This window comes from Populus nigra, chromosome 14 (assembly GCF_951802175.1).
Source record: "Populus nigra chromosome 14, ddPopNigr1.1, whole genome shotgun sequence".
Classification (NCBI taxonomy): domain Eukaryota; kingdom Viridiplantae; phylum Streptophyta; class Magnoliopsida; order Malpighiales; family Salicaceae; genus Populus; species Populus nigra.
The window spans coordinates 7419079-7443440 of NC_084865.1; the positions used below are offsets into that span (position 1 = coordinate 7419079).

A 24362-nucleotide genomic window follows, 5' to 3' on the forward strand; every position below is an offset into this window, starting at 1 on the left:
TTCTTATCTTATACGCTTTTCATACAAATATCAATCAAAGTTAGAATCATGATAAGTGTTTCCATAAATCAAATGAAGTTTGGAGTTGAGTTTGTGTATGATGAATATAAAGGTTGAAGGCATACTTAAGTTAACAATCTATGTTTAAGATCCAAATACAAACAGTGTTTGTTAACACTTGGGTAAAGGTGCAGAATAAAGGAAAATCTGCAGAAAATTCAAAAAAGAAATTCAATCATGACATACCACTCATTTACCAAATCACGCACCATAAGACACGGGTACGAATAAAAAGAAAGAAACATAAAAATTTAATCGAACAATGACCTCCCAGCTAACAATCTTCTTGTAGAAAATTATCCACAAATCTACCAAATCCTAAGAGAAAATCAAAGGCCTGGCGAGAAAATCATTCATAGAGACTACAATCCACTATTACAATCAATAATGGATTGTCTCTTGGGCTTATGGAAGTTCCTGAAAATAATTTGATCTTAATGTACTATGATAACCTTTCTATGTAAATAAAGTGGCGTGGATTATATTACATACACCAAATTTTTTTAAATAAAAAATAAAATTTAAAAATAATACCAAAATTTTTTAATCTACTCTGTCATAACCTAATTTTTAATTTTTTTTAAAAATAAAAAAATAAGAAATAAAAAATGAATGAATTGAAGATCGAGTTAAGACAATACAAATTGAAAGTTTGGGGACTAATAAGGATTGAATTATAAATTTAGGAGTCAATTTGGTAAAAAATTGGAAGAATTGGAAGTTTGGGGACTTAATTGAGTTGGGAATCGTTTAATTAATGAAATCAGGGACCCAATTGTTCAATGTCAAAAGTTCAGGGGCCAAATTAAAAATAGTCATTTCAGGTGAAATCAATGTCGTTTTGAATGCACACTGTTCACCATCTCCTCATCCTGGAGACCGGATCAACAAGAAACACAACTAGCAGATCATGACCCACGATCCCTCACGGAACGTGCCTCATTTCTAGAGGCATGAACACACGACCTTCTCTAGCTTTGTAAAAGCCAGAGAAAGGCCTCACATACGGGGGGACAAATAAGATAGGAGAAAAAGCAGAAAACCAGGGAATACCTGAGAAAGACGAATACAGATAGACTACAAAAAAAGGGGAGAGGAAATAACCAGAGGACAACGAAGATACACTCAAAACAGAAAAAAAGGAAGAAACAGAGAAGAGTGTCCAATTCGACCAATAACCTCACATCTTCATCACCATCGCTTTCATCTCCTACAAATACCAGAAGCAGAGCTTCCCAGGAAAAAAAGCCACAACAAAAAAGAATACTAAGAAACAGGAAGACAAATAAGAAAAGACCAGAAGAAGAGAAAAACAAGGAGACACAGAGGATAGAACGTTTGAATAGTCAGCTCACAAGTCCTCCATCTTGTCTTCATCTCCAGAGCTACCAAGTAAGTTCTTCCTCTTTCCCGCCTTGCAAATTCAAGTCGTTTGTTGCTGTGCAAAGGTAATATAATTACCTTGTTACTGTTGGAAGCATGCGTGAATAATTCACGCACGCCTACAACAGTGCCCAGCCGGGTCACTGGTTTAGACTAGTGACCAGGCCGGGCCGGCTGGGTCCAGCCCATTCAAATGGTTTGGGTTAGACCCAACCTAAAAAAACAAAAGAAACAGATGTGACCGGGTTGGGCTGTGCCTTAGGCCCATCCGACCCAATTTATTTTGGATTTTTACGGTGAAATGCAAATTCGATATATGATATATTTTTTCTCTCTTAAAAAAAAATATATGCATTGATTTAAATTTATTTTACTGGTTTATTCATTGATGTTATAGTCATGAATACCATATATTTTTTTAGCTATGTAATATTTATCAACGTTAGAGTTAGAAATATTCATGGTTGAATATTCACTAACGTTAGAACCAGAAATATCGTAAGTAAACCATCATAGCATAAATCAACAAACTCTTAGCAATTTAAGACAAAACCAATAAAGCAATCTACCTCAGGTTGGATACTTAAGGGGTGATAATATTTTTTTTTTTGCGTAACCGGTCCTGTATCATAAAATATTTGTTGACCGGTTAGGATTTCTAGTGGCCATAATATTAGGTGGTAATTTATTAAAAAAACCTTTCTTCATTTAAAAAAAATGTTAAAAAATTATTTTTTTCATTAAATTTTTTAAAATATCATCGTGATATGAATGTGACACTCTTGCATAACATATTTATAAACTAAAATAGCAACTCGCTGCATATTACAGACAGTGATAGGAGTACGTGCGCGTGGTGGTGATAGGCAACCAAGTATTTTAGAATGTCCAGTCTCCGAGGAGAAAAATATAAATGAAATGGGCCATGTTGTTGAGAGTTTTCTCCAACGAACCATGTGGCAAAGCAAGGATAGTAACCTATAGTTTACTGGGTAGGCCATAAACTATATGTTTTATTTATTTATTTATTTATTCATGTGTGATTTATTTCTTTAAAAGGAGATCAGCATCAGGGATCCGAGCCTCCCTCTTGAAATTGTTAAGAGAAAACAAGAAAAAGAAGAAGAAAAAACACAAAGCTATTCATTCTTTATCAGTAGATAACTGTTGGTTGATGGAGTGCTACTGCATTAGAATTCTTCTATTAATTAAAATGTCATGTGCATGAACATTGACTTGAGGTAATTGGATGGATTTCATTTTCTAAACAGAAAACACTCGCAATCACCACGCATCAAGGGGCTTATATACTGTATACATAAGACCGTGACTAAGAAATTTATAATTAATTCTAATTACCCAAAGAGTTTGGTTGTAAGTTGCTTTCAGTAATACATCATTAACATTAAAAAGCAAGATTCCATTTAGACTTTTGGTTCCACGTCCCAAACCTAACTCCATTAATTTACTTTCAACGATGAATATATATATTCTTACCTCAAGAACAGTACTTTGATCACTAGCATTCGTGTGGGGGTGAAAAGGATTGATGCTCCATTTTGTCAATGATTAGGAGGAGGATGCTCATTGTTTTCTCGTTGCAAAATCCCTGTCAAGTTCACTCAGTTTAATTTCTCAACTTAATCTTCACAAATTAAATATATTAATTAAGATGAAGCAACGTGCAGGAGGTGGAGCATTAATTAATTAGCCTTTTTTTTTTGTAAGCCCTTAATTAAATTAAGGGCATGGCCTTGTATAAAAGGGACCTTCGTCAATCTTTATCTGTATTTAGGATTTTGCCTTATATTGTTCAGCTCCAAATAGATTTACCTGGCTTCAGTTTTAGACCTTAAAATAGCCATTTTTAATCGGGTGTAAGAGATATTTACATAGAGTTTGAAGACATGAGGATTAATGTCTGAATGCCACAAGTTTCTAACGACCGAAAAGAAAAGGAGAAAAGATTCAGTCAACACCTAACTAAATTTCAGAACTTCTACTCCAAGAAAATGACAGTGATTAGGAAGCCATTTTAGATCTTCATGGTGATCTCACTCCGATTTAGCTAGTTTTTCTTTCTTTCTTTCTTTTGCAGTTAGTTGTGTTAGCGACTTGGTGGAAAGTGATAGTCCCCCACCCCCAATTCTATGGCTGTAATGTTCTGCTTGGCGTTGCACGACTTGTTTTTAAAAGCTCCAGTTCTTTATTAAAAAAAAAAAGATTCATACTTTGTTTATTTATTTTATATGTAAGTCGAGAGAAATCTTATTAACAAATTAATGGTGTTGGCATTTCAGATGGAGATTGTTTAGTTTAAGTAAAAAAGTATGATGACTAAAAATAGCATGCATGTAAAGTAGGGGTGAGCAAAAGAAGAAGAAGAGGAGGACGAGGAGGAAAGAATGAATGAATTGCTGCAAGGTATGTAAAATATCTCCCCTTCAACCTTTTTTTATATTGTTTTCTAAAACCAAAATTGATGCAAAATTATTTTTGGTAATTACCATAATTAGTTTTCATTGGTTTGCTTTAATTACTTAATGTGAACTCCATGATCATGTGATCACGCAACCCACAATCAAGATTGAGATCTGATTCTGAAAAATCAAAATAGATCTAATAGGAGTGTGACACAATGAAAATATGTCCCAAGACACTAACACTATTGGAATGAAGTAGAATGACGTCATGAAGTCGGGTAATCTTTGATAAGTCAGATTCAGTTCGTTCAAGAACTGAAGAATGCAAGAATCACTATCACACGTCAAAACTAAAAAAAAATAAAAAGTAATATTCATCAATGGCTGCTGAAATTTAGGTTACATGAGTTTAAATAGTTCTTGAAAAATTAACCCCAATGGATCTACCTTAGTGGACTGATTTGGCCCACTTACAAAACTGACCCATAAACCCTAAACTGAAAAGCCCTTAACCTGATCCAAACAAGTCTCAGATCCTAACTGAAAACAAAGTATTAATTAAGCTCAAACAAGCCTTGGGCTGTAGCTAACAAAAATAAAGATAAAGCTTATAAGTCCCAAGTCTTTATCTGCCTAATGATCCCTGAAACCAAGATGTCATTAAATACCACTAGCCCTTCTTTCCTTGTGTAGCTAGGATGAATAAGAAATCCTTGTAAGAAAAGAATTCTGAAACATTAATAAATCATTGTCACACCTGAAAACTATGTTGCAGCCCATTAAAGATCCTTGTAGAACTAGGAGATTCCTAAAATAAGCTGTTACACCCTTGCAGGAAACATAACCTTACTAAATAAGAAGTCCATAAGTCAAAAGGAAGTAAATAAAAAAAATTTTAAAGCCTGTTCTGACCTATATCACATGTCCTTCATGTATTCTGATTCATCTAAAAGTTTACCCCAACATAGACAAATACCTTTGGAATCTTCTGGTAAAGTTTCAGCTCAATCCAACGGTTAGATTTAGAATTATGCTCAATAACATAAAACTGGATGATAGAAAATTTTACGCTAAAATTCTGAATCTGACCTTGCTTAGATCGAATTATTACCTGTTATAAAAAAATAAAAACCTAATTTTTTTTGCCTTAAAAGACAATTATTTTTCCTTTGAATTAAAATCTTTGACAACCAAGTCTTTCATGTCAAACTTATTAGTTAATATTTTCTTAGTAAACTAGATCATGTGATCATTACTACTCAAAATTAGCATATCATTCATATAAAGACATAAAATTACTTCGCTGATTTTAAAATCATTTGGCAATGTAACCATGTGAAATTTTTCATGTCATTGTTTAGGTTGCTTATTTTAAACCATATACTCGGCCAAGACCGATATGAGAGATCGTGCACGTGTGTGGCTTAAGCCAAAAACCACTTTTCTTAGGCTTATTTATAATTCTTCAACTTCTTATTATATAAACTACAAGAAAATCTTGTATTTTTTATATGTGGCATAAAAGGCCTTGGGTTTCACAAAAAATGCTAATCAAAGGTTATTTGAGATTAATTTTTCATTCATCCATAATTTGTTTTAATCATTTTAAATTTCCATGTTAAAAAACTTGTGTTAGAGAATAATTTCCAATAAAATCTTGACATTAAAACTTAGTGGAGTCCATTTTTAATTTAGTATTAAATTTATTCATTAACTAGATCATGACCTAATTTCGGATCCCTAAAATTATTTTATAAAAATACATATTTTTCTTTTTTATTCAAAAATCCTAAAAAAATTATAGAAATTTGAAATCCAAAAATATTTTCGTGATATAAGGAGATAAGCCCTTAAGTTGCAACATATCAAAATGCTAGAAGAATAGCTAGATTGAGATATTTTGACAAGATGGGCTGAAGAAAGACTTAATAGAAAGAAATTTGAGGTTGAAATTCAAAATTGATCAAAATTAAAAGAATTAATTAAGTCTAAGGATTTAATTAAACTTCTAATAGGTTTACTTGACTTATTTAATGACTTAAATGAAGAAAAATTAGGTTTGAAAGTCAATTGGGTAAAAAATGGTAGAATTAATTAAGTTTAAGGACTTAATTAAACTTATAAAGGGTTTTAGGGATTCAATTAAGGACTCAATTAAAAAAAATTGGAGGCTTAATTTAGGTTAATCTACAATAATTGGAAGACAAAGGACCTAATTGATCTACAATAATTGGAAGACAAATGACCTAATTGAAACTTTGAAGAGCGAAATTGGTGTGATTAGGAGCTTAATTGAAAGAAGGTTAAAGGTTAATTATGGACCAAATTGAATGATCGTAAAACTAAAGACCAAGGTAAAAGAGGTGAGCGCATCATAAAACTAAAACTGATTAAATAAGGGGTTAATTTGGAACAAATTGAAAGCTTGATGAGAAATAGGGGTCAAATTAAATAATCTATAAACCAAGGACTAATTAATAAAAGGCACGAGAATCAAAAGATCTCAATCAATGTTTCCAAGGATGTAATTGTAGAAATTTAGAAGTTTTTGGGCTAATTAAAGGTGTATATGCTGAAAATGAAATGACAAGGACCCAATTTAAATTTCTCAAAATCCTTTTTTAAAACCCTAAGTTTTAGGGTTTTGACGAACGATGTGCCACTAAGACTTTAATGAAGAGAACGAATGACATGTCTTTCAGTCACTATATCATTTTCTTTTTCAACCGAAAGGCTAATCAAGATGCTACTTTTAAACGAATGAACGTAGCATCTTCGACCACCTTAAAGGCTTTAATCAGCAACAATAGACTAAGAAAAACTTCTTCTACAAGAATTAGTTATCCTCATCAAATGTTTGTACCTTATTTGGCTCGATGAACTCAACAACATCTTATCGCTACTTTTAGACAAATGAATGTGGCATCTTTGACCACCTTAAAGGCTTTAATCAGCACTAATACACTGAGAAAAACTTCTTCTGTAAGAATTAGCTACCCTCATCATTTGTTTGTACCTTATTTGGCTTAATGAACTCAACAACATCTTATCCCTAGTTAACCACCCCTGTATTGACATATTCAAATAGGTTGAGGGCCAACCTTCCTATCAATGAATGTAGAGTTTTAGATCTATAAATCATGTGTGGTTTGTTTCTAATGGTAGATCTACATCTTCTCTACATTATCCAGGTCCATTAATGATTTGTTTACAAGAGCTTGACAAAGTACGTAACGCAATCAGTTATGATTTAAGAACAAATTCACCATGAAAGAAAAGACTACAAGGTTCTTTTCTCATGCTTGATTTTAGTTTACAAAAGGAAAAAAAGAAGACCAGACACCATCAATTTTAGAGAGGATGATTTTGAAAGAAAAGGAATAAGAATCTTCTATAAAACCTCTTGGCATAACCACCATAGTTTTGCAATTTTTGGTTTTGGTTTGCTTGTAAAAAGGTAGTTGCTCTTGAGTAGAGGGGGAGGGTCAATGAGAGGAGCAAAAGAGAGGAAAATAGGGAGAAAACAAAGAAGAATTCTTGAATAAATAGAGAGAAAAGTTAAGAAAATCATGGGAAAATTGAAGGAAGAAAGGAGAAAAGAAGAAGTTTATTCAAGCTAAGGATTAAAAGTTGAGAACAAAAGGGAAAAAAGCAACAAAGCCTAAAAAATGAAAGCTACATTATTCAAGAAGGTATACTTAAAACTTAATGGACACACCTCTCCTTTAATGTCTTCCATGTCTGTATTTTATTTGTTTGTTATTGATTCTATTAATTTCATTTTAGTTTAGAAGCTATGTTTAGTATACTGTTATTCTTAGATTTAATATGCATTTGATAAGAAAAGTAAGTTTAGAATATTTTTGAGTATATAACTTGATATTCTTGGATTGTTAAAGACATGTAATTAGCATGTCTGAATGTTAGTTTTGATTTTTTGAAGTTTAGGTTGATCACTTGGTTTTATTTTGGTTGAATGCATTGATTTGCTTAGACTGCGATCCTATTTGTTCTTCGACACGATGTTAGGTTTAATCCAGCTTATGTATATGTTAAAGATTATAAAAAATAAAAATAGTGTTAAAATTGATGTAATAGTATTTATGATAAAGAAAATGTATTGCTAAAATTATGGAGTTTCATTTCTTTACGCTACTATTTTATCTTTTTTTGTTGTTTTCTTGAATTTTTTATGGTTTAAGCAGGTCAAATTAGGCATGCCTAGGTTAGTGTTGGTAATTTTATGTTTCGCTTCTGAGTTTTAGGCCAAATTCCAAGTATAAGGCACATTCTGGGTTTTTTTTTTTGGTTTTCTTTTGAACATTCTTAGCTACAGATTTTGGATTTCCCATCATTTGATGTTTCAACTTGTTTTATATACTTCAATCAAATCAGGGGCCAATATATGTTTCATGCCATTTATTTTCCCATTAAATGTCTATATTCAATTAATCATCCTTTTTAGGTTTTGAATGCCTAGGTTAGAGTTAAAAGTTGTCGAGCATGATTCATGCAATCCCATTTAATGCATCATTATGCTTTAATCTTCGATATCCTATCTCTATGTGCTCTTTATTTGGTGTTATTTAGTCTTTATCATCAATTCAATTTCTAGATTGGTATGAATGTTCTTCAAAAAAATTCAAACCAAAATCCTTTTTAATCTTCTTTCTTTCTTTGATGTGTGTGGGTCTTTATTTGGCCTGAGTCCATCAGGGTTAAGGGTGTGTTTGGTGTGCTAAAAGTTTCCAAAAAGAAAAGTTGTATTTTTCTGTTTTTAAAGTGTGTTTATTAAACATGGCTTTAAAGCAATTTTTAAGCCTCTGACTTTTTGCTAAGGAAATGTTTGGCAAACATGCCCTTCTGATTTCTCCAACTTTGTTTCTTTTCCTTTTCTAATATTTGTCAATCACAACCCTTGTTTTTTTTATTAATTCAATTTTATGCTTCAAGAGACCTATTTGCAATAATTTTATGTGTATCATATTTTTCTCCTTAATGTTTAATAGTAAGGATTGTGACCTCGTGAGGTGCTTTTCTCATATTAAATAAACCAGTTTTTTTTAAAACATAAAATACAAAAAATAACAATAAAAAAATTTCTTTCAAAAATACAATTTTATTTTAAATTATATATGGCCAAGTCTCTCAAATAAAATTCATATTTTCATAAATAAAAAATAAAAAATAAATAAATACATGGCATGATTTAACAATTTTTAAATACCAAGAACTTAAGAAAAAATAGTTTTGTTTATATCCTTGCATATATCTTTGGATTTAATAATAAGTTTATTAAATCCATGAAAACTTGACCTACATTCAAATCACAAAAAAATTAATTTGTTTATTTTAATACCAAGAATTATAAAACGTATACATAAGATGTATTTCTAGTATTAAAGAAACAAAATGCAAAAATATGTTTAGACTCTACAATGGCTAGGCTTGAACCATAAAGTCATGGTCCACTTTACTAGAGTGGACCAACTTTTAACCAATAGACAAATCAACTGTTAGAAAAACATAACAACGTCTAAGTAAACAAACAAATAAATAGGAATGGATAATTTCATATGGTTCAAGTTACTAGACAAATCTTTTCAAATTTGTTTGTTCGGACCTTCATCTACTGTTTGGATTATATCTAGAGCTAGAAAAGAAATTATGCTGATATTATAATTCGAACATGAGAGAATGACTTGTTTGAAGTCAGGATTGAAATTTGTTAGGAATGTGAAAAAATTGAAGAAACATTGTTTCCTTATGTATTATGAATTCCAGTCAATACAAGGATTCTTTATTGCTATTAGAAACATGTGTGCCAACTATTGACTTACATATTCTATAAGGATTTCATATTAAATAATGAAACATTTATGATAGCAACTGGTATCCATAGTTTGCAAGGATTCCATATTCATTATACAATGTATGTGGTGGCAAGGAGGCTTGCGATTTTTTGTTGTTATTTTCCTTAATTTATAGGATTTCCTAGCACACTAAGAAGATTAAAGAGGCAATTTAAGGGAGAAAATTTCAAGAATCAAAAACAAAGTTTCCTAACTAATTTAGAGCATAAAGTTTCGATGAAGCTTCCAGGGAAAACAAAAGGGGAGTTTCGGTCATGCATGGGGATTTCAAGTAAGACTTTGTTTTATGATGTTTTATTTATGTATTTTAGTGTTGAATATTATTAGCTTCAGACTTTATTCTAAATTGAGTTTGTTTTAGCTTATTAGACATTGTTTTAGGGTTTGTTTCAGTATTAGACTTATGTTAATTAATTACTAGATATGACATATTGGTTTGCAACCCAAAAGGGTTCATTAGGGTTGTTTAGAAGAGAATATATATTACTTTTATGGCTACAAGTTTCGACAGCTACGATGGTTTAAATAAATATGATTTTTCTTTTGTTTTGCATGTTGCAAACAATATTTCTTTACAGGGAAAAAGATCGTACACCGACTTATTGAAGATTAACTAACTTTGTGGCGTCATTCATATACTTTAGGTTCTTAGGTACATGGTTGTTTTTGGATCCAAATTTTTTTCCAATACATTTGGTTTTTAAGCTTAAGGGTCGGGGTTTCAAACCTGATATTCGATTTTTTTAGAATGATTTTCAATCTCATTATAGGTTGTTAGACCATATAATTACGAGTTTCGTATCACCAAACCATTAGCGCCCATGAAACATTAGACAACAACAAAACTTGAGAAAGAAATGAAAAATGTAGGAAGAGAATAATGCACCCCAAGTTCCAAGTGTTATTACATTCTCTATGCATCTATATATGTTATACAATATATAATTACGTTTAGGCATAAGTGATGCAGGGATTGTTTTATTCTATGCAGATTAGATATGACTAGGGTATGCCAACTAATGTGCTTACTAATAGAAAAATTTTAAGATTATGTATGATATTAATTAAGAAATATACTATAGGAATTGATTGCAGTCCCCTGTAAACACGTAGCTCATACGTATATTTTTGCGTCGGATTAGTGAGGAAACGAATAGAATTTGAAACTTGGCAGGAATATTATTCCTCCAACAAAAGTTTTAGTCACATCCCAAAATATGAAGTATAGATAATAATTCCTCGACCCTTCTCTTCCAACCAGTTATTTTATTCTATTTTTTTTAGAATAATTTATGTAATTAGACTGAATAATCAAATTAAAATTCAGAACACCAGAAATTAATATTTAACCTCCATATATACACCCATATATATATAGTTACAAATGAAAGTTTTACACTGTTCATTTCAAATCGCCCTATAAACTTCAGAGTCTACAATAAGAAAGTTGATTACATCTCCCACAAGTAAAATGCATTCCAATACGAGAAATGATAACATACATAATGTGGGAAGACTAGTGAATTACCGATCACTAGAAATTGCTTTTCAGCAAAATATGGTCTTGTAAAGGCTGTTGAAGGTTTTTTTTTTTATAGTGGGAGAAGAGAGAACCTCTTTAAATCCTATATTTAAGACCTAAAAATCAATAATGATTCCATAAGTTGGGCATGCCCACATCAGATAAGTAGCTTTCTGAACTACCTTCTCCTAAGCTTGGTGACCCTTTAATGTTAAGGTGGTTCAAAACAGCTTTTAGTACCTTTGTGTCACAAGAAAAAGCGTCTGAAGGAGTGGTGATATTCATAGGTACTTGCCCAAATGGGCTTGTACCCTTTGTGGGTAAATTTGGTACTTCCATTTGAGTTATGTATGGGAAATTTTGGTTGGTTTGGATTTGGGAGAAAATGGAGAAGCAGGGCACTTGCTCGTGCTCATCTAAATTGGGTTGAGTTTGGTCAAAAGTGATGTATGAATCCATTAATGCAGGCAAAGATGAAGAGCCTGTGTCATCATAGCAGCTTCTTATGCTAGGTTTGGCCACAACTTCTCTGGTGTTTTTATAGAACACTCGACATAAGACCCAATCTTCCTGCATGCGCCAAGAAAAAAGAGAGATGTTGGTCATGATATAATGCATTACAGCTGATTATATACAGGCATACATGGATGATTATAAAATACACATCTTAGGCAAGCTACTAATGTAATTTTATATTAGCATACTTGTCATGACCAGTTCAACAAATTAATTTGGCCTTTTTTTGTTCTATATGATATATAAATGTTTACGAGTTCAATTAAACTACTTCCAAGCTTTTTGTCCATGTAAAATTTGACGTGTCTTGACATTGCTGGTCATAAGCCGTGCAGAGTTTAGTTCTGATTGCCTAAACAGATTCATTCACATCCCAGTATTTGTAAAGAGTTGTTTAATTTTATTTCTAAGTATTTTACATGATCATGGATCAAACCGATACTGTTTTCCATGAAAAAAAGAAAAGGGTTCTAGAAAGATACCATTATACTAGCTAGAGGGTAAATTACCAATGGCAAATTAGGCTTTTTCTTGAAAAACAAAATCATATATACTAGATGAAGTCAAAGGATTTAACATACGGAAAGAAAAAAAGAAATTGTTAATAAAAGACACGGGGCCGGCACCGTGATTCTTGCAAAAAACCTAAGGAAAACATGCATAGATGTAATAAAATTTTGAGGATGGAACTTTGTGAAACCAGGCCAAGAAATTTTAAAATCATTGAATTCATCATAGAGTGAATATCTTAAACCCACCTTCTCTGAAGAAGTTTTGGGCGGACCAAGTGGCCCTTCAAGCCGAAACTCATGCATGACCCAATCGGTTTTTTTCCCTTTAGGTGCCCTACCTTGGTAGAACACCAAGGTCTTTCTCATGCCAACAAGGGTTCCCTTACGTAGGATATGTCTGTCCTTCCCGGTGGCCTTCCAATATCCAGATGCTGTTGCTCGATTAGTTCTTAGTCCAGTTGCATATTTACGATCTCTTTGGCTGTAAAAGTACCATTCCTTGCCTCCCACGCATGCCGTTTCTACCAAATCTCCACACACAAATCATTAGACTACAAGAAATTTACATGTTATCCAATTATCTGAAATAAACAGCAAGATTATATATAAATGCGTGTGATAAGGTCAACTCAAAGCAAGAACCCCTTGGTCATCTTCATGTTAAACCAAATAATCTTGATGGGTTTACCATAATCAAGGGCAGGCCTTAAGTGCAAGCCTTTGGTTACCAGTTAGGTCAAACATTAGGTTTCTTCGAAGACATACAACATCACCGATCTAACATTGAATTGGGTGGTGAAGCATGCGGTTCTAAGATCCAAGGCCATATTGGTGACCGGGTTTTGAATTTATGCGGCCATGACTCGATCAAAGGTGTATTATACGAGTGGTGGAGAGATAAGGCACGAAAAGTGACTCATAACATGTGGCTAAAAAATGGTAGATGACTGCAATCCAATAACAGTAGTGTGGTTGAGAGGTCGACGTCCATCTCTAGTAATGAGAATTATTGAAGGTAAGATTTACAAGTTGACAAAAACAAATAAGGTTCCTTGCTTACGCAGGTGACACGTGTGATCTACAAATTTGAGTTGAATAAATAATTGATAGATGTTGAAAAACAGAAGGGAGGGAGGGAGGGCTTCAATATTCAATGACGGTGACAAGCCATATTGGATTTGGTAAGAATTACGAGGTTAAAATGCCATTTTCCTTTTGAACTGAAGTGTGCTGTGGCCATTATATAATTAGGTTTGGACAATAAGGTATTATGTTATATGACTTTAGGTTTTTGCTTAGCTATTTCAATCACTTTCATAACTTTTTTTTTTTATTATTATTAATATGGATGTCTAAATGAGCTTGCACACACTTCGATTAATTATACAGATCATAAAATTAACAATTACGTAAGCTTTTAATAATTCTAAAATTTGTGAGACTTGAATTTGATGATTTTTAAAAAGTAAATATAAAATATAATCATTTATGCTACATCTCTCGAAATTTAATTAGATGAATTGGGATAGTGCCATTTGCAAGAGTTTGAATTTGAAAACTTTGCTGGGAGAATAGTGGTTTTCTTTCCTAAAAGACACTTCCACTAAGTTGGTTGAGGACTTCCACCTAAAAGACGGTGGAAGAAACCACAAAATATTATTTCTAAAAACCCCTTGCGTGACATGTATGCTCTAATATAAAATACTGCTATTCATATCCCAGTTCTTAAAAACTTATCCACACCACACGCACAGCAACGCAGACGGACTTTAAACAAATTATAGTGGATTTTTATGATTTTTTTATTGTTGTAGTTGTTTTTTGAAGTATTTTTTTTTTGTTTGAAAATAGATTAGAATAATATTTTTTTATTTTATAAAATTTATTTTTGATATTTAAATATCAAAACAATCTAAAAATATTTTAAAAATAATATTTTAAAATAATAAAACTTCGAAACTGTTTAAAACTCCCATTGAAACGGGTGCCAAGAACCAGTAAGAAAGAGAAAAGCAATCCTAACTCCCCTTCTGAATAAGACAATTATAAAGACCTATGTGCCCATTAAGATTAATTTTGCCTAAAGAAAAATAAATCTATGATGCACACACGTGTGCGCGAATGTATGTGTATGCATGCATGACAACCATTTCACCTTTTTCATTTCCGCATGCATGGGATAATGTGGTGTGCTGCGAATGGTAGATTAGGTTGATTTTTAAAGTTGTTTTTTTTAAAAAGAATATTTTAATTTTTTTTAACATTAACACGTTAAATTCATCTAAAAACAATAAAAAAGAAAAAATAGTTTTAAAAAACACCTAAAACAACATAAACAGGCTCACCCCCGAATTACAACTTAATTTGTCCGACAGTACTAAACTGTGTGTAGCTACCAGGTACATCACCGCGATTTTATCTATCTAACTATTATCAGACACAGCCAACATGGGTTGCCATCCTCCTTGGCCATAAAAAGAGAGAGAGAGTCCCATGTCTCTCATTTAAGCATAATTAGGATTTAGTCGTTAGTGGGGTCTAAGCCTTGATGGAAGCTAAAACAGTAATTAAAAAGAGGTAGATGAAGCCTAAAAGGAAGGTAGGCTGGCTTCACAACTCATGGGAAGAGCTAGCCTCGTACTCATCTGGTGATTTAGATAATCATATCACCAGTGTTCTTCACATCACAATTTACCTCTTTTCAGTGCGTGCCTGCAGCGTCCATATATATATATATATGCATAGTTTACAGTCATGCAGGCTATCTAAATATATAGACTATCAAGAATATAAAGCGAATGATTCAGTGGCAGTGAGGCTGTGAACAAATTCTATTGAGTAAATTATATATATATGATTAAGGTGAAAAGCATAGTACTGATTGTAAGCATGAGAAGATGTTGATGGTAATGATGAGGTATGTATTAAGACTCACCAGGAATATCCCAAGGCTCACACTTGTTGAGGTCGACCTCTATCATGAGAAGGGAGTCGCAGTGAGAGGCCTTCTTCATCAAGTAATCACATACAAGCTCTTCATCTCTTGGATGGAACCTAAACCCTGGTGGCAGTTTTGCCTCCACAAAGCTTATGTTGCTCATCTTTCTCTTGCTCTCAACAGATAAGGCAAGGTAACAGGAAGACTGTATTTATATTGCTAGCAATTAACAATGTGAACAGAGTAAGGAGATAGAATCTGAGATCTCCTCTGGCAAGAAGGCCAGGTAGTGTTGTATATATATATATAAAGGCACAAATTAAACAAAATTAGAGGTAAAGTCAACTTAATTATGATGCCGCATAAAAAAGGAAGGTTAGGATTTATGCTTAGGTGTAATAATATGACATAAGATAGGCCAATCACTGCCTACCTGCTGATGGGAGCACACTAGAATGGGATGGTCCTTGGTCTATGGTCTTTGATTTCTAACTATTTGGAATTTGATGGTGCTCATCATCATAAAGTTAGCAAGCACCACAACCAGCCAAAAGGATTATATATGATGATGACGGATGACCACACCACGATTAATCCTTGTTCAAGGGGCCTCCTGTTCCCCTTGCCATCAGACTCCTCTTGTTCTAATCCATATTATTTCCTCAATTCTGCAAGAGTTTGAGTTCATCTTGCTTGTTATTGGAGATTGACCAAACAGATTTCCCATGGGGCAAAAAAATCCATGAAAAGAAAATGATTGTTAATTTTTCAATCCATGCTGTATAACTCAATTAATTCGGCCATTAATAAGAGTTTGTTTGGCAGTGTGGTTGTGGTTGTTTTTCAAATAACTTTTCGTACCAAAATACATGTCAATGATATTTTTTTATTTTTAAAAAATTATTTTTGACATCAACACATTAAAATGATTTGAAAACACTAAAAACATATTAATTTAAAGTTAATAAAAAAATAAAAAAATTTTAAATTTTATCAAAAATGTTTTTGAAACGAAGAAATAATAGGCACTCAAATGAAAGCAAAATCAACGTAGAAATTCCTCTTCTTACCAGGTGGGTATTCTCATGCCAACTTTTGCTATCGAGACTAATTAATTCCCTATGTAGCTATCCAAAACTAAATTAATACACTCATGAGAAATACCTTTTCCAAGTCCTCCACTGCGTATTGCCCTCTTTCTCTCTGTTTTTTTTTTAGTTTTAATAGTGAGAGTATTGTTGGAGCTGCCTTCACACGTGAAGATTTAGAGATCCAGTCCGGTCTTGCGCACGCTTCTACGAGAAGTCTTAATTTTTCCTATTGGATTCAAGCCTGAAATGGTAATGGAGGAGGGAGTAAATCCACTTCCTACAGTACATATTATGAAAAACTAGACTGTAGATTATTTAAACTTGGATCTCCAGATATTATATGACCACACGAAGGATAATTACATACAATTGAAATACTTGAAAAAAAAAAAGTTTATACCAAATACACCCCCGCCAATCATGTAATGTAGATGTACTTTTTTCTTTTTTTTTTGGTAGTGAAGCGGGCGTATGATGTGTAGTAATTCATCCAATATCTTAACATTTTTGTTTTGTAGATGATGATGGAAAATAAGTCAGTTCATCACCGGTATGTAAACACAAACATTCTCAAACCCTGGCAGAGCTTTTCCTCTTTGCGCGTGTGATTGTGTGTTCTCTCCAACTCTCCCAACAATCAGAGAGCCCTGACATTATACAGTGTGTTGGCAAAGCAATATTGGACGATTCTAATGGCTTTGGAAAAGCAAAATTCTCTCACATGATTTTTTTAAAATAAATATTTTTAATGTTTTAAAATATACTGAAGTTAAAGATAATTTTTAAAAATTTATTTTAATATATTTCAAAAAAAAAAAACATTTTAAACCATTATTACTATTCCGAATCTTATTATCACCTTGATATTTAGACGGCACATCCCACAAAGAAACTCAGCTTTCCTTTCTTCGCCGTGATTTGTCGTTGGAGAATCATGTTTGAATCTCTAGGAGCCCCGGGACCCCCCCACCCCCCTCCCTCTAGTGTCGCTGCCACGACAAGGTAGAGAAATACAGAGCAGGTAAGTGGATGAGAGGTTCAGAAAGCGGGGAAAATGACATTAAAGTTACCCCCTCTTTGTAATGTAGCAAGGGTCTGACCAGATATTATAGCTTCGAACAGTACGTGGTTGCACGATCCTAGCTAGCAATCCACTAAAGTACGAAATTCAAATGAACCTCATCTACGGCAAAGGTCAAAATTCAAGCCACTTAACCAGTAACGGCACCTTTCACTAGTTTTGATGCTGACAACAACAGTGAGAAGGAACAAAAGGAGAACTGCTAGGTGCTGTATCCCAACGTTTGATTATATTCAGTGACAGTAATATTACCTTTGAAATTCAACATGTCGACTGCAGTCACTGCTAACCACCCAATAATGGAAATGAACAAGAACAAACCAGGTGTCTAAAATGACAAAAACCATTCAACCCACAGCATGTGAACACACGTGTCCCGGCACGAGTGGGAGGCTCCATTTGATGCTTCTTTAAGCAAGGATATCTGATGTGACAACCACAGCGTTTCAGCTAGTCGACAAATCATCACAGGCAGGCGCGCGCGCGCACCCCACCACCCATTCCTCCGCAGAATCTACAAGGAATGTTCAATCATGTTTATCCGAGTAAATAACATACGCATATAGAATCTAAAAAACGTATACAACAAACATATCGTGCAAAGCCATGGACAACGTAATTACACAGTCGCATCAATAGCAACTGTCGAAAGAATTTCTCCTAGACTTGCAGTCCTCCAATATCAAACCTGAACATATTTGATCTCATATATAGCACTTGGAAAATTGGAACGATAACAATTGACTTTTATGAGCAATGAATAGCTTCCATCCACACGAAGATTACATACATCGTGTGAAGTCGTCTTAGTTGCTAAACAAACTACTACTATCTAAAAGATGCCACATTTGCGTTAACAATTTTTTTCAATTTCTTCGGCTATTTGATGACAAGAATTCCTGGAGTGGGTCAAGATAAGTAACAAAATGAATGCAAACAAATGTCCATTTCATTCCCAGCCAGTTAACAGAGACATCTAAAGGGAATTGATAGAGAAGAGCATCCGAATTGCTAACGAATAATTTAGTGGTCCTTCCAAGGACCTTTCAGGCCTCCAATCAACCGATCTCTCTGACTAATGTCAAGCCAACTCCATAAATTGTTTCTATATGCAAGTCGAAACACAGAAAGAAGGATCTCTAATAGAATGCTTGCCTAATCATATACCAGGGTGAAAATAATACAGTTTTAAGACTCTTCACCACCGTACCATTTGAAAGTTCCATAAAGAAACATGTATCTTCTCTTTCAGTTACTTTCCTCTCCACTCCCCACCCAAAAATCACAGGAGAAAAAAACATGACTTGAGAAATGCAGGGATTCAATAAAGCAAATCCATTGTGGATGCTCAATTCAGAAAAGAAATTGAAATCAATATTTGAATTCCACGTAAACAATAAGAGCAACAGGTGTAGCAGGAGCAGTGACCATATGCGCTGCTTGTGGTCAGAAACTTGTATACAAGTGTTTGTGTGTTATCTTTTACCAAGTACACAGATTATCATTTCACGATTTCCATTGGATTAGAAAAATTTAAAACATGATATAATCATGATGTTGTACTATTCGATTTGTAAGAAGCTGGATATAGTCCCATGATCGGGATTCTTGGACGCACAAGGAATAAATAGGACCAACAAAAATAGGATGCAACCAACTTTAGAGCAGACAACAGACAGACATTCAAAGAGAAGGTTTCTGACCAATGTTTTAAACTCTACGAAGCATGATGCCTTCTTTCACAATGAATGGACTACAAGAATCACACGAGTAAGTGACAGAAACATAACTTTTATAATAGAGTGAAAAAATAATAGCGATACTCACATGCACTATTTCAAATACCGATATACTTCAGGATGATGCCACTACATATGAACATCACAACGGATATTAGTCGAATGTCTGTAAAACATGTGCTCCCATACATCATTTTTATTAAATATTAGTATATGGCATCATGGCTTATAATTATCAATGGGTACCAAGATGAGCACTCCTAGATTCCATATGGCCACCCCGAATATATTGGTAGCATACTGAAAATGATCACTTTCCCTCCCACAAATATGTTTTTCATTTTTCTGACATGGGAAAGTGCATCAAATTTAGAGGTGCATTTTGTATAAAGAACAAACATCGATATCATGGACATCAACCTAAATGTTTCGACTAAAAAACAAAAAATTTCGCTTTGCCCTAAAGGCTTAGTCCCCATTATGGTCCCACTCAAGTGAGATCTATACTTGCTCCATATTTCATATATCATAATAACTTGAAAGAATCTTATTTAAAAACCAAAACAAATTGAAAAGCCATGGTCAGATTTACAGATATGTCGGTAGGGATAGGACATAAAGAGTCGTTATTATTACCATTTCTCTTCTTGAGCTGAAAATTTGTATCAAATTCTTTTGGCAATTATGGCCACATTCCTTGGGGATAATGCAGGATCAAAGATAGGTAACATGATTGCTTCCAGAGAACTGCCTTGCTCTTGGAGGAACAACAATCTATCAAGCAGAAGAAGAGTTTCCAAAAGAGGTCCTAAAGCAGCTCGCAGCGACCAATATGGTCCTATAAGCCCCTGTTTTGAATTAGCGCATTAATCAGTATTATAACAGAACATCTAAAAATATGCCTTCTTCATCTTTCCCTAAAGGTGAAAAGGAAATCATTGAGATACTCGTATATAATATATGAATCACCACAAAAGCAAGTTGAGGTTACCATACAGCAAATGGCTCAGCTTCCTTCCATATTTCATGGAAATGTGTCTCCTGCAAAGATTTGAGACCTAGGCGAGATAATCCAGACTGAGTAAATTTCTCGAATAGCAAATATTTGCTTGCAGCTGCAGTTTCATTGTATCTGGCACCTCCATTGAAGGATAATTCATGAGAATGCAGTGCTGAGCCTGAATAGTCATCTGCAGAACACATTCCAACAGAAAATTATCAGTATCTTGTTCATTGCTGAACTTTTTTCCATTGAAGGGGCTTTTAATAGTTTGGGATACACTCAAAGAATGCCTTGAGTTCCCAAAGTGATATTTTTTTCTCTATCCCCTCTCCCCTTCAATTTCTCTGTACTACCGAAGAAGGGGAGAATCAACTGCAATCTCAAGGCTATAAAACTTTCAAGAATACATTGATTACTTGTGTACCTGTTTTAGATTCTGACATGTGTGGATTTATGTAGAGTTCTTGCATATGAGAAATTGTCTCAGGCATTGATGAATGTTTACTTTCATCACAATTAATTGAAGACTGCAGGATCCTCCTTTGCTGTTGGCGTCGCAGCGCCTTCCCTTGACGGCCAATTGAGGGACTTGATGTTATGATTTCAGGATAATATTTACAAAGAACCTTCAGAAGAAACAAATGGTATCAATAGCATATGGATGATGCAAAAAATATAGAACAATCTATTTATCTAACATTAAATAAACTAAGGAAAAATAATTCAGGCCTTCAAGTATAAAAGTTTTCATATACAGCATAACGATGATACTGACAGTAACATAGGGTGAGAAGGCAAGTCTAAAGCAAATCCGATCTGACTATAAGATGGTTGTCAGCATCGCTTACCATCTGAAAAGCAGCACGGAAAGCATGCAACTCAAAATTATGAAGACCTGCATCTTGTTCGAGACTCCTCCATCTCTCTGCACTCTAAACAAAATTAAGCTGGGTCATTGAGTGCATCTTTAGATAGACAGTGGAGTTATGAAAGAAGCACCACAGAAGACATTAGAACTCAATAAAAGTTATTAATATTTACTCAGACAATAGCATCCATGCTGAAATAGGTACTTGACATTTCTATGATATTGCTTCATAAAATTAATGCACTTAAGAAAAGCAAGATATCCGAGCACCTGACAAGCAAGATCACGTGAACTTTTCCCAAGTGATATACCAGCAGATTTAACACCACAACTCACAGGAAAACCACATTGTGAACCAGCTATGTCAAGACATCCTTCAGAAAGCAGGTTATAACAGCATCCAATGCTAACAACTGCTTTAACATCTTTGCACTCTAAAAAGGTCCTGGTCCGATAAAGATATGCACTTTAAAAATTATCAATGGATGATGAAACAACAATACCGAATACAGAGCCCAAAGGCCAGAGCAATAAAAAGAATGGTTTATGCAAATGAGCACAATGAAGCAATTTGATGAAACATAGCAAATAATCCAAATATCAATACACATGGTCAGGGAGAATTAAAATATAGCAGCTAGTGTTCCAAATCTTCAATACATATGCATGTCTTTGTAGCTTTGCCTAGTATATTAAGCATTGAAAGAACATTTTCAATTACATGCAAAATGGAAAGAGATAAATTTACAAAGCTAAAAGGCACTCACTTCAGCATAGTTACTGAAAGATCACCACATGCATGTAACCCAGCAAGTACCAATGAAGTCTTATCATCTGCAACTTGCCCAATCAATTCTGGCCGCTTAACATTATCAATATGTGGTGACATGCTAGTCAATGCTTTCAACATGTCAATGGACATGACACGGCATGTAATTGTCTTCGGCACATTTGGAATCCCAATTCCTGGACTAACAGAAGGAAGCAAAAGGGATTGGTAACAAAAATAGACACATGATCATGGTAATGGAAATATATTAGTGGTATAACACGTAGCAATTCATGCAAGGCATAGAATAAGCAAGGAAGTCACATCAAGCACTTAAGCAGGCAATCCCATATTAACAACTTCCATCAACTAACAACGGACACCATCCAAACAATTTATCCATGGTTTCCTAAAATACGATAACTACTTCCTTAAAGAGAAGGAAATTGCAGCAAATGTACAAATAAATGCATAATTTACTAATGTTTTCGCATTTGAGCTGCATAATGCTTCTTGATCCGTTCTGCACGTTTCTCCGTGACAGCTCCATGATGAGAACAGGCATCGATAGCAACTACAGAATGCTGGTACTGGAAGGAAAGAACTTGGGCAAGATAACCCTAAAACAAAAGCTCAATCAGAGATGTAGAATTTGTACAAGTAAATAGCAACAAAGTTTTGGTTTCACAGCACATGAAAAGAAAAGATTATTAGTTAGTAAGACCACACAGAATTAATTCAAATTAACAATCAGTTTATGTTGAAGCAAAGCTATAGATCAAAGAAAGAGGCAAACCTGGCCAGCACCAACATCAACTATTGTTTGAGCTCCCACACTATTCGCAACAGAACTAACAACCGCAGAAAGAACTTCCACCTACTTAAAAAAAAATAAAACATTACCCATATAAACCTGCTTTCTCACGAAGATAACAATACGCAGTAATTAAATTAAATGATAACATATTCTCTAAGAACATGCAACTATAAAAAATTAAAAAAAAAAAAAGAAGAAATTCAAAACCGAGCGTCGATCACCTACTTACTTCATGTTTTTTCTTGAAATTCATGCCTTGTGCAAGTACAGTATTAAGCGAAACCACATTCACTCCCGGGAATAGCTGCAATAAATAATAATAATAATAATAACAATAATAATCAGCAATAATTATTTATTACTATAAAAAAAATTAAGAAATATCAAGTAAACAAAAAAAAACCTACCTTGTTTAAATGCGCTTGCTCGCGAGGAAACGCGAGAGACTTCAAATCTAAAACAAATTCCTTCAGCGAAGCAGGCCAATGCTCCTATTCACATAATAAGATAATTAAAAACAACATAATTATACATAATCTAAAAATTATTTAGTTACCTGGATTATACCACAAGGAATTAGGAGGAGATTTTGGACAGGTTCGTTACGCAAGCAATGGAGCCAGACAGGATCAATGGATTGCCATAACTTGTGGGTGAAGAAATTGGTAACATGTGCGTTGGTTAAGAAAGCGTAGGGTTTAATGAAATTGAGGATTGCGTTTATCCATTCTAGGGTTTCTTTTGCTGTTCTGCAACTGTACTTTTGGTTGCAGTCCTCCATTTTTTTTTTGTTTTACGAACCTTTGAACGCTGAGTTCTTAAGTTACAGGATATATGGACGACGTGTTGTGTAAAAAGAGTGGACAAGGTATGCGATGTGCCGTTTTGTGCGGATCCTACAGGCCAACGGTAAGGAGGGTAGATATTAAGAAGCAATTAAATTAAGAAAGTACAAGACTTAAAGAAAGAGGATGAAAGCAAAAGGAACAAAAAAAAATACATGGCAATTTCAAAATTGGCTTGAAAAGTTACAATTTGTCCTTTTACTTTTCAATGGAAACATTTCCAATCCCTTTGGATTTCAAAAATATGCTTTTGATCCAAATCTTTATTTTACCTATTTTTCTTTCTTTAGATTTGAGAAAGAAGAGAGAATCACTGAATTCTGGTAAAAAAAAAAAATCATCGGTTAACATCGATTTCGATAACATAAAAGATCAATATTAGTGTTAATGAGTTTCATTAGGTGATAGGAGTTTCAATAGGATATTATTTGGCATTCAACTTGCATGAGAGGGTAGATCAAGGCTCAAGAATTTTTTTTGAATTTGGGTTATTTTTTGTTTTTTTCACTGATTTTTGGATTATTTTAAGTCATAAATGAATTTATTTAGATATATAGGGTGTTATTTAGGTCTTTTAAGTCAAAAATAAGCATAAACTACCCCTACCCTAACTTAAAAGATCGCCCGATTATGGACTAGCAAATAATGTATTGTATGCGTTCTATGTGTGTTAAAGGCTTGGTGTGCTGACCAAGCCTCTTTTTCATGGGTTAGACATGCAGGAAAATATATGTTATGATTTTTATATTGTTTTTTAGGTCAAGAATCTTTTAATAATTACTCTCGAGCTTTGTTTAAATTTGTGAAGTAATATATGGTTTTTCATACATATGAAAAGTACAATTATTATGATATAGACAACAACAAAAAAAACATTAAGGTGATGGGTGAGCATTGTGCTTCTAAAAATAAAAGGTATTAT

The 24362-nt window shown here is 33.6% G+C and overlaps 2 protein-coding genes across 6 annotated transcripts; both read right to left on the reverse strand.

The window, feature by feature from the left end:
- Nucleotides 1-11077: 11077 nt before the first annotated feature.
- On the reverse strand, nt 11078-15697 carry LOC133672814 (NAC domain-containing protein 21/22-like). Its single transcript, XM_062093348.1, has 3 exons — nt 15225-15697; nt 12536-12810; nt 11078-11831 (listed from the first exon to the last, which is right to left on the reverse strand). The coding sequence occupies exons 1-3, from the start codon at nt 15388-15390 to the stop codon at nt 11385-11387; spliced, it is 888 nt and encodes a 295-aa protein (XP_061949332.1). The 5' UTR covers nt 15391-15697; the 3' UTR covers nt 11078-11384.
- A 1805-nt stretch (nt 15698-17502) lies between these two features.
- LOC133673380 (uncharacterized) lies at nt 17503-23500 on the reverse strand. 5 transcript variants are annotated; one of them, XR_009834972.1, is made up of 13 exons: nt 23152-23500; nt 23003-23086; nt 22825-22899; nt 22575-22655; nt 22259-22398; nt 21777-21980; nt 21280-21475; nt 20990-21073; nt 20566-20767; nt 20135-20328; nt 19775-19986; nt 19227-19267; nt 17503-17913 (listed from the first exon to the last, which is right to left on the reverse strand). XR_009834972.1 is itself a non-coding variant. In XM_062094136.1 (12 exons), the coding sequence occupies exons 1-11, from the start codon at nt 23374-23376 to the stop codon at nt 19804-19806; spliced, it is 1668 nt and encodes a 555-aa protein (XP_061950120.1). In that variant the 5' UTR covers nt 23377-23499; the 3' UTR covers nt 17503-17913; nt 19775-19803. The 5 variants fall into 5 exon arrangements, 3 of the variants coding, with proteins under 3 accessions (XP_061950120.1, XP_061950121.1, XP_061950122.1); XR_009834973.1 differs by lacking the exon at nt 17503-17913 and adding an exon at nt 18898-19152; XM_062094136.1 differs by lacking the exon at nt 19227-19267 and having other exon boundaries at nt 23152-23499.
- Nucleotides 23501-24362: the final 862 nt, after the last annotated feature.